This window comes from Bombus terrestris, chromosome 12 (genome assembly GCF_910591885.1).
Source record: "Bombus terrestris chromosome 12, iyBomTerr1.2, whole genome shotgun sequence".
Lineage (NCBI taxonomy): Eukaryota > Metazoa > Arthropoda > Insecta > Hymenoptera > Apidae > Bombus > Bombus terrestris.
In genome coordinates, this window is record NC_063280.1 from 9260341 (window position 1) to 9276521 (window position 16181).

At 31.7% G+C, this 16181-nt stretch overlaps 3 protein-coding genes across 15 annotated transcripts; 2 read left to right on the plus strand and 1 right to left on the minus strand.

Annotated features, from left to right (window-relative positions):
• Nucleotides 1-283: 283 nt before the first annotated feature.
• Nucleotides 284-1498, plus strand: LOC100646554 (apoptosis regulatory protein Siva). The gene is made up of 4 exons (XM_012314883.3): nt 284-622; nt 697-887; nt 1059-1216; nt 1304-1498. The coding sequence occupies exons 1-4, from the start codon at nt 505-507 to the stop codon at nt 1347-1349; spliced, it is 513 nt and encodes a 170-aa protein (XP_012170273.1). The 5' UTR covers nt 284-504; the 3' UTR covers nt 1350-1498.
• Nucleotides 1499-2281: 783 nt separating this feature from the next.
• Nucleotides 2282-3765, plus strand: LOC100650171 (probable serine/threonine-protein kinase clkA). The gene is made up of 2 exons (XM_003399945.4): nt 2282-2368; nt 2446-3765. Exons 1-2 carry the CDS (start codon nt 2282-2284, stop codon nt 3763-3765), a joined length of 1407 nt encoding a protein of 468 aa, XP_003399993.2.
• On the minus strand, nt 3005-16160 carry LOC100646432 (copper-transporting ATPase 1). 13 transcript variants are annotated; one of them, XM_048410734.1, is made up of 16 exons: nt 15772-16160; nt 15332-15400; nt 15166-15220; nt 10100-10515; nt 9727-10022; nt 9425-9646; nt 9123-9352; nt 8871-9060; nt 8556-8789; nt 7604-8474; nt 6954-7525; nt 6679-6882; nt 6380-6600; nt 6129-6293; nt 4727-4862; nt 4062-4535 (listed from the first exon to the last, which is right to left on the minus strand). In XM_048410734.1, the coding sequence occupies exons 2-15, from the start codon at nt 15396-15398 to the stop codon at nt 4730-4732; spliced, it is 3876 nt and encodes a 1291-aa protein (XP_048266691.1). In that variant the 5' UTR covers nt 15399-15400; nt 15772-16160; the 3' UTR covers nt 4062-4535; nt 4727-4729. The 13 variants fall into 13 exon arrangements, 12 of the variants coding, with proteins under 12 accessions (XP_048266689.1, XP_048266691.1, XP_048266690.1 ...); XM_048410733.1 differs by having other exon boundaries at nt 15332-15403; XM_048410735.1 differs by lacking the exon at nt 15772-16160 and adding an exon at nt 15467-15482 and having other exon boundaries at nt 15332-15403.
• Between the last annotated feature and the right edge of the window lie 21 nt (nt 16161-16181).

Here is a 16181-nt window from a genome sequence, read left to right on the forward strand (position 1 = left end):
TAATTCCTAAATTATAATATAAATATCACCTTTATATACTTCATATATGCAACATAATATAACAAATAGTTAAACTCTGATGATTAAATATGTATTTATTTTTTATTGCATCCATTTATATACATATACACACACATATGCTTGTCAAGAGATCTATGTACATAGTAATCTCCTATTTATATGTATAAGAAAATTCTTTGCGTTATGAAAACAATTAAAAAAACAACTTAAATAATTGCAAGTAATTTCATATTAAAAACTTCATAATCGACAAATGTATTTAACTTTGTTTTTGTTTTGAATTTGTAATTTAAGCATAAGGTAGAAAGGTGGAAAGATTGCAACACTACATCAAACTACACGACTACATGTACATAAACCTCTGTATGAGCTATATGGTTGGTTGCTCTGTCGAGTCAACTTTTCCGTGGTACGATATTATGAAAATTTTAATCTGCATTTGTTTATTGAACTTTTGTTAATTAAGTTAAATTAAGTTGAAGAATGCCGAAACGTTCATGTCCTTTTGAAGACAATTTACTACCCCAATTAAAAATACACGTAGGCCAGAAACAAATAGACAACGGCGTCTGTCAAGAGGAACGAATGAAGAATGTTTATGGTACGGAGGTTATAATATACGAATATCAACCGATATTACAATAATATACACTCTGTTTATTCTATTTTATATAGATAAAACAATGGATTTATTGAAAGAAGGTGTAAAAGTACTGTCGCGAAGATTAAGTACTTCTATAGAATTGAATTCTATCGATGTACCATCATCGAAAACTCCTTCGTGTAAATCCAAAAATGAACGAATCTCAAAACAAATGGTGTTGAATAGTAAACTAGAATTATTAGGAGCGGATAAAGCTATAAAGGTAAGTTATTTACACTTATTAACAATAGTAAAATCTATCTATCATAAATTTACTGTTATTATCGATATTACAAACATTTATCATTAATCCAATATAATCCAACCTATATGTATAGAGATTTTAAAATATGATAAAATTAACACCTTTCTCTTTTCCTTTATATTCTGTAAGGATGTTGGACCAAAGTATGATCTTTGTGAATGCAGTCGAGTGGTAGATCAAAGCTTGTTCAGCAAATGTTCCTATTGTGATCAAATTTTATGTAATTCTTGCCTCTTTGAGTGTATTAGTTGCTCAGAACTATTTTGTCAAAACTGTTCCCTGCCTACGTAAGTTAGTTTAATCTTGGAATATATATACATATATATAAATATTTGGAGGATTTCATTTTTCTTTATTTTTTTATTTTTTTGCAGATATGATTACGAAGAACAAACTAAATGCCTTAATTGTTATAAATAGGGCTTAAATATATATATATTTTTTATACTCATTTTGTAAATTACATATTTCTATTCACATTGGCTAATATAAAGGATCTTAAATTAATTAAAAAAATTAATTATAATACAATATATACAATGTAGTATTAAATGTATTAAATGAAAGAATTACCTGTTATCCTTTCTGCATCCTATTCTTGTCATTAAAAAAAAGTACATTTAAGTTACTTTTGCATTAATAAATGTTATGTTTGTTGTTCATCACGAAGAAAATTAGACAAAAATTCATTACAATTATGACATTGCTTAATTGGAAGTTAGAAATGTAAAAATTAAAACTAATAGGGAAAAACAAAAGACTATCATTCAGATAATACCCCATAAAAAAGAGAAATTCACTAAAATACGTATGATAAAACGTTACTATAATTTCGACGAATTCAGAATGATTTAAGAAATCAGCAATCGTTGATTTATAATACATGATATATTGCAAATGATCAGTTATATTGAATAATTTAAATTTCGTAAATGAATAAGAAAATTAACAAAACATTTCAAATAAAATAAATACTTAGAGCGGGAAACGTATTTGTATTTCTGTATACATATATACGTACCGTTATCGCATATTCACGTGGGTTCTCTAAGAAATCTGAGTGACAGTAAGTAAGCCGTCTTTCAAACGAAAGATTTTAAATTTAGACCAGCAACGGTAGGAGATATTAATATCTACATTACTTTCAGTTATTATATCGCATTTACATTTATCACAAAATTACATTTCTATATAATATGTATTTATATAGTTCATTTTAATTTAAAGATTATTTTCAGAATAAAATTTTAATAATTAATGTGAAATGGATTTCTCATTTTATTTTTAAATCGACGTGATGAAGTTAGATTAATTATTATATTATAAATTTCTTTTTGTATTCAGATACTGATATGATTAAAAGAAGGAAAGCATCAAAGTTATCGGTACAAATCAATGAAGATGGAGATACTAATAACATATCAAAAAACAATACTTTGGTAAGATATTTACATTATCTTAAAATTTTATTACTAGCAACAGAAATTAAAACTAACAGTAGATCATGTACTTATAGAATGTTAAAGATAAAAAAGAATGCGATTTATCCCAAAAAATGAATATCGAACAAAAGGTGAAACAGAAGAGCACAAAAAAGTGTCAGAAAGCTAGCAAACAAATAAGTGTTTCAAACATGATTCTCAAATATAATGCGAAAGCATATAAATATCAAATTCAGCAGTTAAATCTGTTGTTCAAAAAATCTTTAAAATATCCAATGCTTACACAAGATGAATTATATATGTTATTTGCAAAATATAAATCTGATGGACATTATAAAATTAATAAGAATTTACCACCATTTACGAGCCTTCTTGATAATACACATGATATGTTTAAAGAAAATCATTGTTATGATCAGTTTTCTGATATACAAAGTAACAGTGAGGAAACTCACTGTTACAGGAACAAAGAAAACAGTGAGGAAACAGTTGCAAATTCATATTCTAACACTTTTAATAAAAATCAACATGTAGAAGAAAATCCAAAGGTGTGTGAAATTCTGCAATCAAATGTAAAACAAGATGTACTGAAATGTACAGAAACCCCTCAAGTAAATAATATAGACAGCAGAATACAAAATAAATATCTTTATAATGATCAGAACTTTTTACATAGTAGCAATTATAATCATTTATGTATGAACTATAATATGCAATCACATAATAACTTAGATATATTAAATGATATACAGTATTGTGCTCAATCAAAAGTAGATGCTAAGAAAGTTTCTGATGCAGAAAAGAAACAGTTTTCATGCAATTTAATAAAGTCACAAGATATTACCTCTGAAGAACATCAAAATTACAGATATATGAATAAGAATTTACTTTGTAACATACCTGATACACAATATGAAAATTTAACCAACAGTGAAATTCCACAACAAAATGATATACATTATTCGTTGCAGTATAACAATTTTTCATTGAATCCAAACTTTTACAATGATTGCTATTTAAATAAATGCAATAATGTGGCTCCTATCAATAATAACAATAATTATCAATCAAAAAATGTACAATCAATTTGTATTTCTCACATCAATAATTTAGAATCATGCCTTGATATGAAAAATTTGGTTGCTCCTCATCAGTTGCCATTGACAAGAAATCATTTAGAAGAACAAGGTAATTTAAACTTACCTATTCGTACAGAGACATATTCTGTGTTGAGCAACAAAAATTTGCCATATGTTTCCAATGAGGATGTCAGTAATATTCAGGCAGATTTTAATGCTTACAATACAAATTCAACTGTGATCTCAGATGATATTCTGTCACAAACAAATGCATTTATTCCATTGCATGCTAATATGATCAATCAGTACAACTAAAATATTATAATATTTAAATATTACTCTTTAAATTTATACAAGATTTTATATATTTTTTTACTATAAATATTTGAAGATATATATACATACTTAACAATATATAGTATAAATCTGGAAAATGTATTTAATATACATAGTTTAGTTTTAAATACAATAAGAAAACATAATATATTAATGTACAAGTTATACTACACAATTATTTCTCATTTCATTTTCTATAGATATATCAGTTTGAGTTTTTATAAATAAACATATTTAAAAATTTATAATAGGTAAAAAATACAACTGCGCCTGAATATAATTATATAAGTTGAGGTATTATAGTTTATTAAGCAATATTCGAGTTGAGAATTTTAATTACAATTTATATAATCTATAAGCTGTAAAAGTTCATTATCTTTTTGTAACAAATAAAACATATACTATGATAAAATTTAAAGCGTTTTAAGTTTGTACTTAATTAAATTAAAACATGGTCCCAATAAACCTTTTAAGTATCACTTTCATAATACTCAGTATTAAAATATATTAATGATTCTCATGCAAAACCTCTTTTGATTTCTTACATGACTGCATCTTTTTATATAAAAAATGTTAAGTACAAAATACATATAATGCAATACAAAAAGTTATTAACAATTTCATTCGAAATAAAAAACGTAAAAATGATAATACTATTCTTGCACTTAATGTAAAAGAAGACAATGAATTTATGAAAGCACTATTAAGGTTCTTCGCATTTTGCTTGCTTTCGTTTCCTTTTGTAAAACCTATTAAAAATTTAATAGTTAATTACAAAATATATTCTGAAACTGAAAACTTCGTGATTATATTGAGAACAAGATATTATGACAAAAATTTGATTAAATGTCAGTTTATTATATTATTGGCAAAAAAATGTCGCACACACACTCATGCACAGAATAAGAAATAATATGAATTATATAAAAAAGATCCTTACAAGTCATAAGGGTGTTATGTTTGTATGGTCCTTTATATTTTTTTGATATCCAGAAAAATCTGTTACCAAATCAATTTCATCAATATCTTCACCTAGGAGACGTCCCTCTACATTGTCCTTAGATCTCCTAAATAGCCTGCAATTGAATTGAACAAGGCAAACAAATTATTAAATTTATTCCAAGAATGTTGAAATATCAATGTATAAATTAAAACTTGTATTACCTTATCTTATACTTAAAGATGAGACTGTATCTTATAACTATTTGTCACATTTTTCTATGTTAAGCTACAGATAGAGTAAGATATTATACAAGCGATCTAAATATCATATTGTTAATGAATAATTTTGCAGTAATATAAGCATTTAAAGAAAGTTAAAGTATTTTCAAGTATTATATGAAATATAAATTCAATAACCAAATTAGTTACAACATACTTTATACATCACTGCTATTTGCTGTAAGCAAATTAACTGGATACACAGCCAAATTAGCCCAAGAAAAAAGGTGCTATAATTTATTCCTCTCGCAATCAATCAAAAATATTGCTGCAACATTATAAATCTTCAACACAGTTTCCAATTAATATGCAGATCATAAAAAGTAGCTATGGTAAAAGCGTGCAGAAGAATATATGTACAAAAATTGAAAATCAATCCCTAGGGGATCAAATAATATTATTATTATTATTATTATTTAATAGATAACAAATACATGTTCAAAAGATATGAATATTTATTTACAAAATATATATATATATATATGTGTGTGTATTTCTTTTCTTCTTACAATAACTGGAATCGATGTACAGTAAGAAATAGCTTATTTAATATCAGTTATTTACGTTTAATACAATATTTACAGTTTAGTACAGTAAAATTGCTCCTGTATCAATTGTTGTTTTAGCACATTATTTACAACAAGAAGCGACATGTTCCACCAAGTTTTTGTTTGATAAAATTTCTTTTCAGTCAGTTTTATATTGTTTTAGATGTAGTTAACAGTAAGTCTCCATTTGATTGGAAAGATAATTTCATAAGTTTAATTTAAAGTTCACAGCCTGTTTTACTCATTCAAAATACAATTAAAATGTTGAGATATATATAGAAAATTTGCTACTTAAATTATGAAACATATTACAACTAGGATAGTAGTTTTACTATAATCACTAGTTAGTTAAATTAAATATTTTTAATATCTTTGGTAGTTCAATATGTTAATAACATAAATGATAAATAACAAGCACATAAAATTTAATAGAACTACCACCTTGATATTAATATGATACAATTAAGAAGGCAACACGAATGTATGATGTCAGTTTTGCCACAATTCTATTAGGCAGTAGGATTATTAAAGTTTTGCACAAATTTTGAGAGCATAGAAGGGGTTTGTGCATACCTGGACAATGTCGATGTTGATCTATGCATAATAGGTATTACAGTATCATCTAAACCACGATGAAGAGATATTGTATCTAAATCAATCATTCTTGCAGTAGAATGAGCATGCATCGCTGATAAATATTCTGGTGTTTCTAAAGTGGTCTTCGTCGGTTTACGATACCTGTGAAAATAAAATAAACAACATTGAAATTTACAAATACTGTATTCCTTGAATGCAAAACTATTTCTTTTTTATGTGGTACTTACAATTTTAGTAACAAAGAACTACCAACTACAGATGCTGAGCTTAATGCCATCGCCGCTGACGACATCCAAGGTTGAAGAAAGAATCCGAAAGAACTAAATATTCCAGCAGCAATAGGAATACCCAACAAATTATAGATACTAGCAAATAAAAAATTCAACCTTATTCGACGAACTGTTTTTCTCGATAAATCCAGACACGCAATAACATCTAGAAGATCATTCTAAAAAATTGTTATTAATAGAATATTTGTTGTATAAATATAAAATATCGAAACTTTTTCATTTAATTTTTAACTCACTCGCATGAGGACTACATCGGCAGCTTCAACAGCAACATCCGTACCAGAAGATATTGCAATGCCAACATCTGATTGTGCAAGGGCAGGACTATCATTAACACCATCTCCTACCATTGCAACTCTTAAGCCTTGATCTTGTAAACGTTGAATTTTAGCAACTTTGTGCGAAGGTAACACTTCTGCAAATACTCTAGTAATACCAACCTATATGAATAATAGATATTATGAATTGATAAAAAGTCATAAGCGAACTCATTGAGTGAAAGGAAGCTTACTTGTCTAGCGATAGAAACAGCAGTCTTCCTATTATCTCCTGTTAAAAGAATAACTTCTAAACCCATTTTTTTCAAAGTATATATTGCCAGATGGGCTTCTGGTTTAACCGTATCTGCTACGCTGATCATAGCCACCAGTACATTATTCACTGCTGCTAAAACAGCAGTATGTCCTAGATCTTCTTCAGTAACCATTTTCAACTCTACTTCTTGTGGTATATTAATAGCATTTCTTCGCATCCACTCTCTGTTACCAACGCAAATTTCATATACATCGTCAGGATTAGTCTGGTCACCATGGGAATCCGGACTTAGCAACAATTCCAAATTTTGTCTCGTGCTCGAAATTGGCGTAACATCGATTGACACATTATTTAAGTTATGCGTTCCAGAAGGTAATCTTTTTACCTCGTTAATATAGTTAAGAATCTTATCAGATTTTAATGCATCGGCCAACGTAGTTGAAATATGTGATACTTTACATTTAAGTCCACAACCAGCAACTGCTTGAAAATTCATGCACTGCCCAGTTGCTTCAGAGCCTATTGTTTCCTTCACGTAGCGCACAATTGCTTAAGAAAAAAAGCAGTTTATCGAAAATTGTACGCTAGACATAATATATAAAAATATAAGTATTTTCAATATTTTACCTGATGCGATCGGATGTTCGCTATTTGTTTCAGCTGTACAAATAATGACTAAAAACTTTGCTAGTGAATAAGCTGTTTCATTTACAAAGAGATTTATCTTTGTTACCATTGGTATACCATGTGTTATTGTTCCGGTCTTATCAAATACAATACACTTAACTTTGTGCGCATTTTCCAAAGGTTCAGCACCTTTTATTAAGATACCATTTAATGCTCCGACTCCAGTACCAACCATAACAGCAGTTGGCGTAGCCAATCCTAACGCGCATGGACAAGCTATTGCTAATACGCAAAGCGCGCTTCGAAAAGCATATTGAAATATAATTTCTTCTCTATTCATTCCGTGTTTATTGATTTGATCGTTGTGCGAGATTGGTAAACTGTTTACATTTACATATCCCACTACTATCCAAACGAATAAAGTTACTATAGAAACAACTATAACAAAAGGTATGAAATAACCAGCTATCTTATCGGCTAAATGTTGAATAGGTGCCTTATTCGTTTGTGCCTCTTCTACTAATCGTACAATTTGTGCCAATGTCGTATGTTCTCCTGTATGCGTGGCAGTAATTAGAAGCGGACCATTTTGATTTATCGAGCCACCTATTACAACCGATCCCTTCTTTTTTGGTACCGGCATACTTTCCCCGGTAATTAGACTCTCGTCGCAAGTAGAATTGCCTGATAAAACTCTACCATCGACGGGAACTTTGGCACCTTGCACTACTTTTAAGATATCGCCTCGTTGTACCAAATCTATAGTGATTAAACGCTCAGATAGTAGTTCATTGTTAGGGCCCAAAGTAACCAGGACCGCGTCCGTTGCTTTCAAAGACAATAATTTCGATAACGCCTCCGAGGTTTTACCCTGAAAAAATTAATTGCTTTTTATTAATTTTCGCAACAGTTATATCAACATAAGCACAGTGTTTAATAAAAGATAGAAAACCTTTGCGACATGTTCTAACCATCTTCCTAAACTGATGAACACTAACAACATGGGAGGAGTATCAAAAAATGTCTGAGGACTAACGTGTTCCTGCATTATCATAGCTGCTGCAAGTACGGCGACTGAGTACAAATAAGATATCGTAGTAGTCATAGAAATTAAAACATCCATATTAGTTGTACCGTGTTTCAAAGCTTTGTATGCTTGAACGTAAAAATGCCAGCCGCCAAAAAACTATAAATATCATTTTGTCAAAATTTCTACTTAATGTCTTAATTTATAATTTATAATTTATAAAGAAATATTCGGAATTACCTGGACTGGTGTAGAAAATATGAAAAGGATTAAATTTTCCCAGGAAAGACCAGGAACTACGCAGCACATATCTTCGTGCGTTTTTTCACCAATAGACATGATTACCATAAAGTATGTCATGGCTAACATACACGGTATGCCAAATATTAAGGACACTAAAAAAGCTGTCCGCCACTTGTTTATTTCTTCCCTACATAAAAACGAAAGATATACTTATTTCTATTTATTTAAAAACTCGTGAAATAAATTTACCTCTGATCCAAGTAGTCTCTGTTTTCTTTATCTTTATTACTAAATAACATTGCGGTGAAACCTAATTTGTTAATGCATTCGATAATGTCCCTGACGCCAATTTTTTCTACATCGTATTTGAATTTGCCACGTTGAGTTGCCAACGCAACTGTGGCAGAATGGACGCCTGGTAATTTCTTCACAGTCGATTCTATCTTATTCACGCAAGATGCACATGTCATACCTGTGATCTATAAAATCAATATTAAGAACGATGTTGTCAACTTCGTGTCACCGACTTGAGAAGTTAATAACCAGCTTACTTTTAATTCAATATCTCCCTCTCCAGTACCAGATTCTTCGATCAAAGTAGTAGGGAAGCCCAATTCCGATATGCTAGAAACGATGTCAATCGCCCTTATCTTATTCGGATCAAAGACAACTTCTGCCTTGGCCGCCATCAATGCGACCAAGATATTATTTACACCGTATAATTTTTTGCAATGTTTTTCTATGGCAGCAACGCAGGAAGCACAGGTCATCCCCTTTGAGGAATATACCGATTCATAACGTCAAAGCAGTAACGCGAAGATAAATCGGGATTATTTTCACGCGTAATATTTACCGTTATATGTAAAAAGCATTTTGCTGTTTCGTTTTGAATCTTTACATCACCTCCCCCATTCATTTGCAACGGAAGTTCCTCTTGCGCGGAATTGTTTTTCAACGATAAATTCATTGGTGTTTCCTCTCCTACAACTTTACCGTTTACTTCTTTAACAAACGAATTAAAACCCATTTCTTCGATGAACCCTGATATTTGTTCAGCTGTTAGGTCCTTGTCGTTATAAGAAACCGTAGCTTCCTTCTTCTCTAAACTAACGTTCGCCTGTTTTATTCCTGCTTTCTCCGATAAATTGTCTACAACAGAAATAGCAAAGAAACGCGATAACTTGACTATTCCAACAAGAATCGGTTTAACAAAATTCTGTACTCACCAATGATAGTCTTAACACAAGACGCACAAGTCATTCCATCAATATGTACAGTACAAATACTGATAGTTGATTGTAACGAATCATTTTTTTCTATCTTTTCGATAGCGTTACTTTCGTCGCTGCATAGGGAAGCAGTGAATCCCATATCCTCTATCGCTTCGACCAATTCGTTCGGCGTAATTTCTTCCGCTTTATATTCGACGTAACCGAGCTTCTCTTCTAGGATTACTTTAACGCTTAAAACCTCCGGTCGGCTACCTATGGTTCCCTCGATGTTCTTCACACAGCTCTGGCATCTCATACCGTCGATATTAACCTTCATAGTAGAAGTATTCGTGGAATCTTTCATTTTCTGCGACCGAGAAACGTACACCATCTGTGTCGTGCCTTCGTAATCGGTATCGTCCTCCTCATCGCTAAACAATCAGAAAGAATCGATCTTTTCAGTTTCATCCGCCTTTGAAAGGCGTCCAATTGCACGAAAATAATACGCAATACACATTGCGTCCAGTTATTAGAATTAATTATAACGATAAGCATTTGTGAAATTAAAGAACGTCAATAAATAACAAAGAACGTCATCGAAATATCGTAGCAGTTATCGTGGTCACGTTAGTGTACCTACTTGCATTATGCAACCGAAGCAGCTTAGCTATCGTTCATTTTATAAACAATAGAAGAAAGTAATCGTTATCGGTCGACTTCGAGGCGAGTTATTCGTTTAAATGTTAGAATACGACCGAGGGAACATATTTCTTTCCTTTCATCAATTACAGTGATTTTCCTCCAAATCGAACGTTAACGATCAAAATGATGAATAGCATGATCTTCTTATTAAATGGTATAATAAAATTAGTCTTATTAAAAACGCGATATTATCGTTGACAACGACCCGAAATGTAAATAAGTTACGTTGCTCCCTCTTATCTCAAAAGGAAATACTTTCTGTTTTATGTAACTTGCACGTTTGTCCGTTAATGTGAAAATTGCAACGGAAAATAATGCGCTCGATTCAGAATCTCTCGTGATACGACTGTTTCGATTGTTCGGTAATCTCTTCTTTGTACTTTAAAGCAGATTATACCGACATCTGCATATCGCCATCGATTAACGCGGAAGCTACGAAAGAACTTGTGGTAAGCGCGACGTGATTGGCGATCGCTATTATGTATCCGAAAGATAACGAGATACATAACGGAAATACGATCTTGCCTTTACGGGATTCGAAAAATCTTACCAAAACGAGCTCGTTGACCCATATCTTTTTCGAATTAAGAGCTGCCTATCGTCGTCCATCTTTCTAATTGCAAGTATGATCACGTTTCCGTTTCTGCGATTTTATAGATCTTTCAAGAACGAACGACCGTTATATCCGTGGAATTACGCGCATAATCATGATCCCATTGGGTTAAGATATTAGACGGAAGCATTCTAACGAGCGCTTAGAAGCCGATAAGCTCACGAGACGATAAAACTGAGCCGAGTCTTGTGACAAGTCCGTACTTTTTCGAAAAGGGAAAAAAGAAGAAGAAGAAGAAGAAGAAGAAGAAAGAAAAAGTAGACGAAAACTGCGATGATCGAAAGAGAAATTTTTTACCTAAAATATATCAAAGATATTTATCAGAGCAAAGTATCGGTGGATATTCGTAATGAAAAATGTCCTGACTTGCGTCGATTGAAATTTTTCGAAAGAGCACGGTAACAAGGGTAGGCAGTTTAGCGAAGTTAAATATTTCAAAAGAAATTGAAAACAAGAAACGTAGATTGGAAAAATTGACCGGACGACGAACACTAAAGTATCAACGAGATAATCTATCGGATCGTTCACAAAGACGCGATCATTGGCTCCTTTGTCGCGTAGCCGTGATCGTTTTATAAGATCAGCCCAAGGATTTCCGGAATTGTACGTGCAATGGGTATAATTAGCCAGTGTTGTGGCCAGATCGAGATCACATATTCCTTAAAAACGAACACGTTCCAATGACGACGAGTGGGGCGCAAATCAAACGCGCGTTCGTGTGTTTGACTGGAATTGATATCACAGACCGACTGATAACTCCTCTAATCGCTATGCTACGCGATCCCGTCTTTTTGCTCACGGCACTTATTCGATCGCTCGTTACTCCTCTCTACAAGGACAGTTGCGCACGACCTTTTCTCACTTCGTTCGTACGATATTCGAGTTTAGAAATTCCCTTCTACTCGTGTTCCAACGATACTGTAACAGTAGCCGCATTGAAATTCTTCGGAATAGACGCGATACAGACGCTCGCTTTGGATGCATACCAGTATATACACGCAGAAAGGAAAAAAGGAAAGAGATGAAACATCGAAAGAGAAATGTCTCGTCACACTTTCTGCGCGCGGTTTTCTTCCCTTCATCAAATATCCATAGATTAAACGAATGTTGCCAACGTCGTCTCTCAATTTAAATCAAGTTCCTACTACTACACCGTAGCAACGAATTGCCTATTAAGCTATGGTTACACCGTGCTCTCTTTCTCTCTCTCTCTCTGACTAACGGAACGTCCAAATGCACAAACATACTAATAAACTCGTAAGAATCTATTCGTCGTTTGATTCGTCGGAACACGCATCCGCTGCAAGCATAGCCTTAATCGCATTATGCGCAATATACATTTTGCAAACAAATTAACAAGAGAAGGAGAAAAACCTTCTATCGCGTTTCAAGCGTTGAGTTTTCTGAAACAATTTACGAAACAAGTAAAAGAAAAGGTACTGACCCAAGTAGTTTCATATTCTCATCGATCATATTGTCGTCGTAAAACTGCAAGCAAGGAAACGACTGATAGTGGAAATTTGACCGATTCGCTACTAATTTCTTGTGAACTTTGCACAAAGGTAAAGGATATTTCATCGTTCTAGATGGAATTTCAGTTTTCCCAAGATCATATACATATGTGTATATATATATATATATATTCTATAACGATCTTGTTCGTCATGTATCGAACGAATCCACTTCATAAGAAAATGACCGTAACGAATGGAAACATCGATGATGTATTCTTCGTTATCAGTTTTTTATATAGAGTATCGAAACAAGGAAACCAGCTGCAGTGTTTGCTTCGCTGCTCTTTATTTGTTTACGGTTGCATAAACGAATTTAAGCTTTATTTGCAAGACTCTATAGAAACTATAGAAGATTCTGGTAAAGCACGTTTCGTCTAACGTTGCCCTTTCTTCCAATTTTTCTGTTATTTTAATTTCTTATTCGACAGTTGTACGGTAGCTGATACTGATAACGACGCACTCTTCCTACTTTCCCCGATTTATACATTAACAGACGCTACGTTCTATCATTCTTCGCTCGTTCAATTTAGTTTCGACGCTCAAACGATTCGTTTAGCGGTGTCCAACTGAAAAAGACGTTCGTTCGACTTTGAGCCGCAATGTTTACTTATACGAAGCGAAGCATGGTACTTAAACCTATGTCGCTTTCTCGCGTCGTTATCCTGGTCGTACATGTAAATATACAAGTATACGCATCGGATCGTTTCTCTTCTTTTTAACTTCACGGTTCTATTACTTGTCGCTGCTGAACTATTTTTCGATGCTTGATGGCTTTACGACCGTAGTATAATTGCGGGGAACACGTAAAACCGCAAGCCTTTATCTTGTTTCCTTTTCTTCGACCGTTTCGTAAAAGCACTGTCTTTCAAAATAAAACTCGTGTCGAAAATTCGGTGACAACTAAACTGACCGGAAAATAGATCGAAAGAAAACGAAGAACGCGTTTAATTATTTTCATTGAATCTACGTTTGAACGATGCCACATTCTCGATGATATTTATACGCAAACAGACGAACGACGGATTCATCAAAAATTCGTAACTATGTTGAAAAGAGTTCGATGAAAAACGAAATTAATTCGATCGAATGAAAGAGCGAATATAGTACACTGGCCAAAGAAAGGAACGCGTTGAACAGCTGGAAGCGAATGCATGATTTCGTTGTGACTAGGTGTACATATACCTGAAAATGGATCAAATAAGAATGGCATGAACAAGAGAGAAAGTGGTGTTCCAGATCCATGTAGCGAAAGATAGAATGGATAGATTTCTCGGCTGTATAATTGGCTTTTGCGTCTATTTTTTTTCATTTATTAAATCATATCATATTTAATATTATATTCCGATTCTTGGTAAAAAGATAAGTTTTTATCGCTTCTTTGATAAGTAAAATACGGATAAAAGGATCAGAAATGGATATGGTATTCATAATATTGATTGATTTAACGAATGACTTACCCAAAGTATTTTGTAGAATTCAATAATTTATACCGCCACGTTTTTGTGATCTTCCGCATTATGATACGATTGCATAAAATAAATCGAAATAGTAATCGTTAAAATGTAAAGAACGTCACGATAGCGTAATGTTTTACGAATTGACTCGCGATAAAATTGGAGTTATTCGATAGGCAAAGCGAAGGAAATACGTTTGTTACACACTTATAGATTTGAACGATCAACAGATCACGATCAAATTTCGAATCCATCTATCCCCCTGTGTCGATTAGAAAATAAAACTACTGCGAGTCGCCAAGTGCTTTTTGAAATACGAGCACTCAATAACATTCTTCTGTTCTTCACGTTTCGTCATCAAAGCATTGTCGTTTAATTTTCAAAACTATCGCGCGTTATTTTCGTCTTCGATACGATCAACTTATATGTATTACTCTTTTAACAAAGTTACGTTTCCTTTATATACGCGTTTCCTCTTACCAATTACCAATACGAGTTTAACAGAACAAAAAAAATAATTTGTCCTTGGACAATTGGCAATATTTAAATAATTAAAGTTAAGCGATAATACTATCAGCAATAATTATCCATGCCACATATTTACTCTGTACAAAGCAACCATTTTTGTTCTATTCTTCTCTGCTATTTAACCTGTTTGATTAGCATTATAAAAGATATGCAAACATATGTATAAAATTAAATACAAAATTAATTAAAATAATAAAATATTTCATAATCTTTAATATAAAAATATGTTATATTTTGTGTAAATATTCATAGTACGAACAAATCACTTACCCTTCTTTTGTTACTGTCAGCTCTGCATTTGCTGCATCTTCCCTATCAGCCTGTTCTGTAAAGTCAATGATTAAACATTGATTTCAAATATGATACAATTATTTAATGCAAAATACATTGTAAAAATTATGTCGAGCAATAACTTGTAACAGATACATAATATTACCTGTACTGATTTTATTAAGCTGATGATTGTCATCTATTAATGTCTTTGTATTAATTTCTGATTCCATTTCTTCTGTAAAATAACATTCCAAATAAATAAATATATAAGAGTATAATTAAAATGATTGATCAATACCATTTTCAAATATATCCAAATTCACCAAAATCAAAATAATTGATAACAATTGATAAGAATAAATAAGTAACTACAATATTTTTTAATCGTTACGTGAAAAATCTAAGAAAAGAGTTAAAAATGAATAGATACTGTTGTTAAATGGAATAGCCAATAAAATGAATGAAATCATCAGCTAATATTCATTCGCTCTATTATTTGCCACTATACATATGTAACTGTCATATCCGATAAATAAGATTACTATATACATTTTTAACATTATTACGCATGATTAAGAAAATATGAAAGAATAGAATACATACCAATAAAATCAAATTTGAAAATAAAATGTTTTCATCAAAGTGAACAGTTCAATTTATGATTCACTTTTTTCACTATCTTACACACATAATGCACCATCAGAGAGGAATACATTACTGGCAAAATCTTATTTACCGATTACAATTGTGAACATACACTTTACTTTTGATAAATTAATAAAAAAACAAAAATATATGTATAAACATGTGATCTAAAATAAGTTTACAAAACTTATTAGGTTAAACGGATTCTTGTTCTATACACTGTTCTAACTGGATACTAGCAGAATTGCTTAATGAATGTAATCTAACCTATAAAAAATTCATAGTTAAATCAAAATTAATGGATTCGATTAATAATAAACTATGTGAATATCAGCACAGGCAATAGATAGACAATAGATTTCTATTCA